Consider the following 11,712-nt stretch of genomic DNA (forward strand, 5'->3'; position numbering starts at 1 on the left):
GTGTGCTCTTTGAAGCTAGGAAACTCTTTAAACTTTCAGCTTGCAGGGGCATTCTCTTTGCTCTTAGGGAGGCCAATTTGGTTGCTCGTACTACTGCAAAGTATGCTTTAAACCCCAAAGATTTTGCTAGGTGAACAGGGGAGGTTCCCTTTGTTGCTTTTTCTGCTCTGGAGGGAGATCTGCCATGTCCTGAAGTCTTATTTTTGGTTGTTGTTTCTATTCAAAAATAAAAAAACACTGCACGTATATTACCAAATAATGATAATATTTACATATAAGATAACAAAATGAAGTACTATCTAATACATACCAGCTAACTTTTATAGCAAAATCAAATAATAGTTTTTCAATTACTTTTTTTAATATTTTAATTATCAATTACTGTTTTCATTAAATTATGATAACGTATTATTTTAGTTACTTTTTAAAATGTAATTTATTATTTTGATTTTTTTCGGGTTTCATTTTAGAGTTGGAAGTCGCTTTTGAAAAATAGAAGTAGAAAACATTTTAAAAAAAAAAATCAAAATCAAAACGGGTTTTTAGAAATTTAGAAAGTCATATTTGAAATAATTTTCATGCGTGTTAAAAGTGTAATTCTTTCTTAATTGGTGTACATAAGTGCGTCATTTTTCCAGCTTGGCCCATATATAAATAAGCCTCCACTATAAGCTCCTTCCCCAATTGCCTCGACAAAAATAAAACTGGTCTGAACTCCAACATATACATTTTCAAAATCCATTGCACCACAGTTACTACAATGGCTCGTTGTTGCACCGACTCGTGGCTTGCACCAGTCTACATCACCGTGTCTGTACTCTTGGCCTTCATAGCCATCTCAACATCACTGCACTCGAAATCCGAACAACCATCGTCCCCAACCAAACTCAATTTCCATGAACTCTCCCTCAACGCCTCCAAAGCCTTAAGAAGAGCTGGCTTCAACGTCATGGCCACCCTTCTTCAAGTCTCCCCCGATATCTTCCTTTCATCTCCAAACTCGACTATCTTTGCCATTCAAGATGATGCCATCTCCAACTCTTCACTCCCACCATGGCTTCTGAAAAACCTCCTCCAATATCACACCTCTCCACTCAACCTTCCCATGAAATACCTCTTAAAGAAGCCTCTAGGGAGTTGCTTGCCGACCCTTCACCGGGAAAAGAATATCGCCATCACTAAGATCGACTTGAAAGAAGGATCAGTTGATATCAACAACGTTTCAGTGACTCACCCGGATGTATTTCTTGCAGAAACCATTTCGGTCCACGGCGTTCTTGAGCCGTTTTCTTCGTTGGATCCTCAAGATGTTCATCAGGGTTGGAACCTTATCCAAGCACCCACATGCAACTCAATGTCTGTTCTAGTTTCGGATGTTGTTAAATCCACGAACATGGTTGAGTGGTCGTGGATTGTCAGATTGCTGAGTTCAAACGGCTTTGTTCCTTTCGCTATCGGATTAAATTCTGTTCTTGATGAGATTCTTGAAGATTACAAGGGATTGAATTCTGTGACAATCTTTGCACCTCCAAATTTGCAGTCTTTGACATCTCCTTCGCCCCTACTCAAAAGAACAGTGTGGTTTCATATACTTCCTCAGAGGTTAACGTACAAAGAACTTACTGCATTGCCTGCTGGAACGTTGCTCATGACATTGGTTCGTGATCTCTCTCTCGAAGTTGCAGGGGCCGCAGATTTCAAAAGCGGACTAATAATTAATGGAATCGAAATCGTGGCGCCTGATATTTTCACTTCAAAGAAGTTCACGGTACATGGGATTTCTCGAGCCTTTGAGGTTGCAGATGAAGTAGCTGCATCTGGAACATAGCTTCCAAGTGCGTAGTTGCTGTGCAGAAATAGATGATACTTACTGAAATCCTAATTTCCTTGTTCAATTAGTTCGATTGATTGTTAAACGCTAAATTTTTTTCTAGCTGTGAATAAAAAAAAAAACTTCTTTAGCTCTTTCCATTACCAATGCATTATGAAATCGTTCAAACTCCTAAGGTATCAAAAAGGTCTGAAACCAGAATACAAGGTGATAACTTATGAAGTAGCTCATATATACAAAGATTGCAACAAGCTTTAGGGGCGAAACAGGTGAAGGAAACAAACAAACGACTCCTGTTTCAGTTTGACAATATAAAGTTGATTTCTTTTAATGGCTCAGAAATACTAATTCTATCCTCTGGAGCTCAAGACCTCCTCTATGATGATACTTTAATGTCAAGTTACTCTGGTACAATGAATTTAACATAAGTGTGAGCGCCGTGAAGCTTGATTCCATTTACTAGGTCCTAATGAAAACATCAATGGAACTGTTAATTCAGACACGTAATTTTATACCTCCAATTCTGAAACTCCATCAATACGTTACAACTTGATCCAATTACACATATTCATTTTCAAACTCTAAACATCAGCAAACATCTAAGATAACCCAAACGAAACAAATAAAACAATGTATTTACATGTATATATATCAAACAACAAGAACCCAAAAATTCAAGATGGAATTTTTTGGGTCCTCATAACAATGCTTGTCATTCTCAGTCCAGTCAATGTAACATTAATGGCATTAACAAATATCGAATTCTTAAATAAATCCACAATTTCGCTTGTTTCCTCATCCCCACATTCGTCAACGACAATCACAGAAACCCCACCAGGCCGAACTGTCCTCTCCATCTCCGAAACGAATCGCGACGGGAACATCGCCTCGCCCAAGTGGGCACTGAAAGCCAAATCGAACACATTATCAAAAAACGGCAAGTTATGGGGGTCGGCCCGACTCACCAGCGGCGGCGAGTCCACCAACTCGGTTCCGGTGACGTCAATGACACCCATTTGGGTCAGGCCCATGACCTCGTGGCCGGCGCCGACGGAGACGCAAAGGACTTTGGAGTGGTTATGGAGAAGGCCCAGATCTCGAAATGGTTGGAAGAATTGGACAAAGGAGGAGACTTTGTTTTGCCAAGACCGGGTGGACCAGAGGCGCTTATTCTTCTTCTCGATGGTGACGATTTCGCGCGGTGAGGGGTAATCGCAGGAGGATCTGGGGAATCTGAGGTGGGTTTTGGCGGAGGAGTGTAGGACGCAGGTGTCGGGGATTTGGAGGAAGAGAAAAAGAAGGGTGACCGAGGCTATGGCTATGAAGACATAGGATAGCTTGTTGAGAAAATTCTGTACGTGCTTCTCCATTATTTGCTTACTATGGTTTGTAAGGGAAAGCAGTAAGGTTTGCTACATTTCTGGAGATCAAAGATAAAGAATGAACTCCCGTGCCCTCTGCTTTGCTTTGCTTATTCTCTTACAATAAATCATAGAAAATGGAATTATGGGTGGTCTAGTTGTTTATATGGTTAAAGATTCGATATTATTGTAATGCAAAAGTCATCTAGTATTTTCCGATCAGGTGAACATTGTTTATGGTCGACCCTGTCCCACGTCTAGGACCCCTGTTAAGAAAAGAAATGCATACCAGTTCGAGTAAGTGGCGTGTGTCAATTGGTAAATTTCTTCACTAATTTTTTTTTATGTGATAGGCCTAAGTTCCAACTTAGTCAGCCAATCAACACACACAAAATAGTGCACACTCAAGAATCACAATTCGCACACAACACACAATGACACATATAGTTTTATCAAGTAAACAAGAACACACATCGCATAGTGGAACCCTTTCCCAACCTTGCATTCAGCACAATAACAAGAATAGAGATTGTTTATGCGTAGGACATCACATCATTGATGCCTCTGACGCTCAAGTATAATCAAATATAACAATAGCGTGCGGTTGCCATTCCCAACTGCCTAGGAACCTTGTTGGACCAACCAACATGTTACACGTACACAATAACAAGCCAATTCCATCATCGGCCGCCAAGTGTTGCAAGGCCAAGTTTTGACTAAGACACCTTTGACATATGCTCCCAACAGATGGGAGAACACCACGTGGAGTCCCCTTGATGATTGCTAGTAACCTTCGGTAACCATCTTCTCTCATCCGCCCACGTGTGCCTGATGTGCGGGTGCGCTGCCCACGTGCACCGCACACCATTCCTGAGGCGCACACGCACTTCTGTGTATGTTGGCGCCATTTAGCGCCAAAACCCAATGTACTTAAGTCAAGCTCCCATGATGCTCAAAAGCATCGCATACACCTCCGAACACCATCCTAGAGCCACACCCATGACTTCTCCTTGGGACGGCAAGACCACCCCTCCTAAGGAGACTTCTGGACATTCAACCTTCTGCTAGGAGTATATATGATTTCTGCTTGGGAGCCATATTTTCCCATTTCTCAGTCGTACCGTGTAACCTCACTTCCCAATTGATTCCAATCATTCTATGATCTTATTTAGGACCTCTAGAACCCAAGTTGTTTGAGACAATATCAATTATACTAGTGGTGTGCTCACACACCAAGTTCGGCTTCCTGCTGCGCGCGCACCACCCGACGAGCGGGTACCCTGCGTGCACACCGACTCGTGTTCAGGTCCGCGCGCGTAGACCTTAGTTAGGGGGTAACGATCCACCCCCACCAGAAAGACTCCACTTCCTCGTCGAGATGTATCTGAGGTAGGCATTAACGACGTCCTTAAACTACCATAAGGACACTGCCTTGTCCCACGAAGCATCTGCCTCCTCTTCACCCTTCCATTGAATCAAGTACTTTGTAGGCTGATTCTTTTTATTGGCACCAAGTACCCTATGATCCACCACCTTTGCCACTTCTTTCTCATATTGTTTCCGTACAGTTGGAGGTGCCTTTACAACTTGTTTTCTGCCACCCATTGAGTCCTCATTGAACTTTTTAAGAAAACTGACATGAAACATCGGGTGCACCTTGAACCTTTCTGACAGCCCGAGCTTGTATGCAACTCCTCCAACATTTTTAACAACTTCGAAGGGACCATCGTACTTCTGCACCAACCATTTATCCCCCACATTGAATTCAAAATTAAGCCTATGCTTGTCGGCATATTTCTTCATTCTCTTAGATGCCTTAGCAAGGTAGTCCTGCGCCATCTCCAACAACTCGGTTCTGCCCCTGGAAAACTTGTACGCTGCTGGAAACACTCCTTGGGACTTCTGCTTGGCTATTTCCTGTGGTGTAAGTGGCTACCTACCGAAGATAATCTTGGCCGGTCTCATCCCTATGGCCGAGGACTGCTAAATATTGTAACAGTACTGTGCAACATCCAATAACTCCACCCAATTTCTTTTGCTAGCCAACACACAATGTCTTAAGTACTCTTTCCGCTAGTGATGTACACGGGGCGGGGAATTGGCAGGGAGTGCTCCCCCCGTCCCCGTCCTCATCTCCATTTATATTTTTAATCCCCGTCCCTGCCCCATCCCCGCTTATTCCCCGTCGGGGGCGGGATGGGGAATCCCCACGGGGAACCCATTTATTTAAGAAAAAATAAAATTAAAATTTTAAAATAAAATCATAAATTATATGTAAATTAAAATATTTCACAATATTTATTATTTAAAATATTAAACATTATCCTAAATAAAATTTAAAATATTAAAAGAGTTACTACTATACTACAATAACACATAAAGAAAGATATAAAATACATATAAAATATTACAAAAATATATAAAAATTTAAACGGGGCCCTGTTGGGGAGGGGAGTGCTATCCCTGCCCCATTTAACATTCGGGGATTGAAAATTATTTTCGTCCCCTCCTCATTCCCCATTTAGATTGGGATTCCCCGCCCTATTAGGGTTGGTCCCCGCGGGGCCCCGTCCCCATGGGGAAAATGTGCATCACTACTTCTAGCAACTAATTCATCCTTTCAATTTGCCCATCAGTTTGTGGATGATTCGGTGTCAAAAATTTCAGATCAGATCCCAACATGTTAAATAGTATTGTCCAAAATTAGCTTGTGAATCACGCATCCCTGTCATTGATAATGTCCTCTGGAAGCCCAAAATACTTAACCACATTATTCATAATCAGACCTAGAGCAACATCTGCTGGACAAGAATGGGGAGCAGGAATGAATATCCCATACTTGGAAAATCGATCCACCACCACTAGAATCGATCTCAGCCCCTGTACTTCCGGAAATCCCATAATGAAGTCCATGCTTATTGATTGCCATGGCTTCTCCGGAATAGGCAGAGGTTGTAATAACTCTGCCTCTATTTTCCTCTCAGTCTTATCCTACGACACACAAGGCATGTCTTCACATATGCCTTTACATCTGCTTCCATCTTGGGCCAAAAATATATCCTAGAAAGCAAAGCCAGCATCCATTCTATGCCTGGGTGACCAGCCCATAAAGTATCATGTGTTTCATGCAGCAACTCATTCCTTAAGCCACCACCTCTTGGTACGAACAACCTGCCTCCTTTGGCATACAACATATCGTTTTCAACCTAGTACCTTTTTACTACCCCTTCGGAAACCTGTGCCTTAAGCTTGGTGTAAGTTGAGTCGAATAGAGGCTGCTCCCTCACCTGCTCAAAAAGAGTTATCTCCACATGGGACAACATTGCAATATAAACATGCACCTTTTTTCGACTAAGTGCATCAACCACTTGGTTCTGCAATCCAGGCCTATGAACCCATAGAAAATTGAATTCTTCCAAGTATTCCTACCATCTAACTTGTTTAGGGGTCAGCTTCTTTTGAGACTTGAAATACGTAATGGCTACATTATTCATCACCACAGTAAACTTGGTCCCCGACAGATAGTACCTCCATACATCAAGACAATGCACGACTGCCGCCATGTCTTTCTTATGTGTAGAATATCTTTGCTCAGCATCCTTCAATTTGCGACTTTCAAAGGCCACTAGATGTCCCTCCTGAAATAATACCCCACCAAGACCATAGTCAGACGCATCGGTATGCACTTCAAACGACAAGTCAAAATCAGGAAATTTCAAGACAGGCTTCGAGGACACAACAATCTTTAATTTTCTGAATGCCTCCTCACTCTCCTTGAACCAACACCATTGTTTTTATTTCTTGAGTAAACTCGTCAAGGGGCTCACCCGCTTAGAGTATCCTTTAATGAATTTACGATAATAGTTGGCCAGCCTAAAAAATGACCTAAGGTTCGACACTTTTGGCGGTGCTGGCCAGTCCATTATGGCCTTAATCTTGCACTCATCTACTCTCAAATTCCCTTTGCTAACCCAATGCCCTAGAAACTTCACTTTCTGGCTGCAGAATTTACACTTTTCTTTTTTCACATACATTTTATATTCTCTTAACTTCGAGAACACTTCCCTCAAGTGTCTCAAATGATCAGCCAAAGTTTGCTATACACCATTATATCATCAAGATAAACAACCACAAATCTATCCAAGAACTCATATAACACATCATTCATCAAATTACATAATGTTGCAGGAGCATTAGTCAAACCGAAAGGCATCACCAAAAACTCATATGATCCATACCTTGTTACACACGTCATTTTTGACTCATCTCCTGGAGCAATCCTCTCTTGCCAGTATCCTGCCCTCAGGTTTAGCTTAGTGATGTAAGATGCTTTTGACAACCGATCAAAGAAGTTTGCAGTATTAGGAACTAGATACTTGTTATTTACTGTAACTTTATTAAATGCACGATAGTCGACACACATCCTGAGTGATCTGTCCTGTTTCCTCTGAAATAACACTGGCGCACCATAGGGAGCCTTTGAAGGTTGTATCAGCCACGCGCTAAGTAACTCATCCAACTGCTTCCTTAATTCTACCAACTCCGATGGAGCCATCCTATATGGAGCCTTGGCTGGTGGCCTTGTCCCCGGTTCCAAGTCGATCTTATGGTCTATTGCCCTCTGTGGAGGCAATTATTTAGGCAACTCTTGAGGCATCATATCTGAAAACTCCAAGTTTAAGGCTTTTGAGTGTGTATGTGTAATGCACTCATTAATTACTAGTGACTTTAACATTAGATTGTAAGCTACTCTAATAAACACTTTTGTGAATAAAACTCTGAAGAATTCTATTAAGAAAAGCTCGAGGAGGCTAAAGGGAAATGGCTAAAGGAATTACCACAAGTCGTATGGGCATATAGAACGACAGCCCGAACCTTAACGGTACATACCCCCTTCTCCCTGACTTATGGTTGCGAGGCTATGTTGCCTATTGAGGTCGAAATCCCAACAATAAGACGTGAGGCATACGACTAGACCTCAAACCAATCCGAGCTCAAAGAAACTCTAGACCTAATTGAAGAAAGACGAGACGAAGCCTAACTAAGGAACGATGCATACCAACAAAGGGCTACACGATACTTCAACAAGAGGGTTCGGGACAGAAAATTTGGATTGGGAGATTTAGTGCTCGAACGTGTGTTTTTGGCTACACGAGACCCCTCTGTAGGTGTTCTCGGGCATAACTGGGAAGGACCATACCAAATTGAGTCCATCATTCGACCTGGTGTTTATAAACTAGCGAGATTGAATGGAGAATTAGTCCCACAAGCTTGAAATGGTGATGATAAGCGTACAAAATATACGCTTATTCATAACTTTTTCAGTTTGATTTGGTTGTTTTTCTCAAGAGAAAGTTTGTATTTGATCTGTTTGGTGAACTTGTGCAGTGTGTCGCAATAATTCTGATTAGTACGAGAATTTGGATAAATATATGTTTGAGTAGTCAAAATTGGTGAATATTTGGAAATTTGGTACAGGCGATATATCGCCTGTCTTGGGCGATATATCATCGCGTGAGCAATTTCAATTTTTGGCTGAATCAGAAACGACATTAATTATTGCGTTTTTATCGAGTACATCCGGCAGGCGATATATCGCAGCATTGTAGGCGATATATCGGCACAAGGGTATTTTTGGAAATTTCTATGGAAATTCGTAGGTTTTGGTTTTTGAAAATAATAAAAAGAAGATTGGAAGAAACAGAGGGAGGAGGAATTCTGACGGTAGGAGCAAAGAAACAGAGAAGAATTCATTTTTATTATTTTCTTTATGCTTTTGAATTTTAGATTTTGTGATGATGTTTAATATTATGAACTAAATTCTTATTTAGAGTATTTTAATGTAGTTACTAGATATTTTATTCATCTTTAATGCAATTTCTATGATTCTTTGAATTTATGTTTATCTATTGTTCTTATGTTTAATGCTTGTAATTGATTGGCCATCTTTTGCATGATTATTGGTTTTAATTCAATCTCTGAAAAGTGAGAATTGGAATAGCTTTAGGCAATAGACATAGATTTCAATTTAGAACAAAAGTATCAAATTGGTTTGTGTAGCAATTAGGTTTTTGTTCTTAATGCGGTTTATGTGTAGAATTTATCACAGACATGTAGCGAATTCACAGGTAAACTGAATATTTTATATCTTGAGAAAGAATAGAATTGTCAATAGTAAACCTACTATAATCATATATCAAAGAAACATATTAGTAGTATTATTGTTTGAATAGAATTGAATGTTGATGAAATTAGAATGCTCTAATATTTCTCTTATATTAAATTTTGTTAATTAAATTCAGTTTTTCTATTTTATTGTTCGTTGTTAATTGTCATTAAATTTTCATTAATAAAAAAGAAATAAAAGTTTGCTATTGGTAATTATTGGATCAATTCCCTGACGGAACGATATTGTATTTACACTACTATTACTTGTTTATTCGATTGCGTATACTTGTGCAGTAGAAAGAAAAAATACTGTAACAAGTTTTTGGCACCGTTGTCGGGGAATTGATATTCGATTAATATCAAAATAGTTAATTTTTATTCTAATTTGGCTGTTTTTATTTAGTTGAACTAATCTAAGTTGTCGCACTTTGTTATAATAGGTGAATCTTTTGTATGCGACGTGAAGGATCTACAAACCTTTTGCCTATTAATCCTGAAATTGAAAGATCCTGCAGACAAAACAGAAGGAATAAGAGGTTAGAAGCATTAATGGCTGCCAACCAAAGAGACGGGGTTAACAACAATGATGGTCAAAATCACATCGCTCAGGACCAAAATGTGCGAGCATTAAAATATTATGTGTTCCCTGTTGTCAGAGGAGTGCACTCGTGCATTAGGCCGCCGACTGTTACTACCAATAACTTTGAGACTAAGCTGGTAATGATACAAATGGTCCAGACTTCTGTATAGTTTGGTGGTCTCCCCAATGAGGATCCTAACTTGCACATAGTGAACTTCCTTAAGCTATGTGCAACGTTCAAGTTTAATGGGGTGAGCGATGATGCAATAAGGTTGAGATTGTTCCCCTTTTCACTAAGGGACAGGGCAAAAAGTTGGCTTATTTCTCTACAGGCCAACTCAATTAATACATGGGAGGAACTAGCTCAGAAGTTTCTCTCCAAGTTCTTTCCTCCTGCAAAAGCTGCCAAGTTGAGGGGAGAAATCAATAACTTCTATTAGAATGAGGGAGATTCATTGTACGATGCTTGGGAAAGATTCAAAGACCTGCTCAGGAAATGCCCTCATCACGGTATAGAGAAGTGGATGTTAGTCCACAATTTTTATAACGGGCTTTGCGGTACTACTCGCACTATAATAGATGCAGCAGCAGGTGGTGCTTTCATGAGTAAAGGGGTTGATGAGGCATATGAATTGTTAGAGGAGATGGCTATGAAAAATTATCAGTTGCCTGCCGAACGAGACACCTCACAGAGAAAAGTAGCTGGGGTACATGAATTAGATGCTATCACTGCTTTAATTGCTCAGGTTACTTCATTGACAAAGCAGTTGCAACAAAACAAGATCTCAGCTCAAGCCCAGGCTATACAGATGCAATCAGGGTGTGAATTATGTGGAGGGCCTCATTTGTATAAACAATGTACAGCGGCCAACATGTATGGTAATATGTCAGTTGATCAAGCTCAAGTACAGGCAGTTGGTAATTTTCAGAGGCCATATCAAAACCCGTTCTCCAACAATTACAATCTTGGGTGGAGAAATCACCCAAATTTCTCATGGAGAAATAATCAGGGCCAACAGTCATAGTTTCAAGGGCCATACCAGCAAAACATGTCACAACGGCCTATGAATCAAGCCTCATCGTCACACCAGCTTAGGCCGCAAGATCAACCAAAAAAGCCTAATGAATTGCAAGCAGCCTTGTTGACACTCACTAATACTCAGACTCAATTCATGACTGAGACCATATCCTCTATTCGAAACCTTGAGACACAAGTGGGTCAGTTGGCCAACATGCTTAATAACAGACCGCAAGGGAATTTGCCTAGCAATACTGTGGTAAATCCTAAAGAGAACTTTCAAGAAATTTCGTGGAGGAATGGTAAGCAAGTGGAGCAGCCCAGTGTACAAAAGTCAGTGGTTCAGAATGAAGAGTTGGGTGAGAAATCTGATACAAATGAGAAAAGGGTTACTGAAGACCACCAGAGTTCAAAAAATTGTCCTCCCTTTGTTGATGACCAGCCAGTTCGAGTTCCATATCCTCAAAGGCTTAGAAAAACTACACTGGATAAATAGTTTTCTAAGTTTTTAGAGGTATTCAAAAAGTTGCATATCAATATTCCTTTTGTTAAGGCCTTAGAGCAGATGCCCAACTATGTGAAATTCATGAAAGAGATTTGGTCCAAGAAGAGGAAGATGGAAGATTATGAGACGGTGGCGCTCACTGAAGAGAGCAGTGCAATATTGCAGAGGAAGTTGCCCCAAAAGTTGAGAGATCCGGGGAGCTTTACTATACCATGTACAATCAGGAAGTTTGAGTGTAAGCATGCTTTG

General features: G+C 40.5%; 2 protein-coding genes across 2 annotated transcripts; one reads left to right on the forward strand and one right to left on the reverse strand.

Annotated features, from left to right (window-relative positions):
* Nucleotides 1-715: 715 nt before the first annotated feature.
* LOC133817639 (fasciclin-like arabinogalactan protein 21) lies at nt 716-1,878 on the forward strand. The gene has a single exon (XM_062250214.1). The coding sequence runs from the start codon at nt 761-763 to the stop codon at nt 1,826-1,828; it is 1,068 nt and encodes a 355-aa protein (XP_062106198.1). The 5' UTR covers nt 716-760; the 3' UTR covers nt 1,829-1,878.
* Nucleotides 1,879-2,313: 435 nt separating this feature from the next.
* Nucleotides 2,314-3,364, reverse strand: LOC133817640 (uncharacterized). The gene has a single exon (XM_062250215.1). The coding sequence runs from the start codon at nt 3,199-3,201 to the stop codon at nt 2,506-2,508; it is 696 nt and encodes a 231-aa protein (XP_062106199.1). The 5' UTR covers nt 3,202-3,364; the 3' UTR covers nt 2,314-2,505.
* Nucleotides 3,365-11,712: the final 8,348 nt, after the last annotated feature.

The sequence above is a fragment of the Humulus lupulus genome, chromosome 2, assembly GCF_963169125.1.
Source record: "Humulus lupulus chromosome 2, drHumLupu1.1, whole genome shotgun sequence".
NCBI lineage: Eukaryota > Viridiplantae > Streptophyta > Magnoliopsida > Rosales > Cannabaceae > Humulus > Humulus lupulus.

Coding starts and splice junctions, on each gene's coding strand:
- LOC133817639 (XM_062250214.1), top strand. CDS start 761: ATGGCTCGTTGTTGCACCGACTCGTGGCTTGCACCAGTCTACATCACC.
- LOC133817640 (XM_062250215.1), bottom strand. CDS start 3,201: ATGGAGAAGCACGTACAGAATTTTCTCAACAAGCTATCCTATGTCTTC.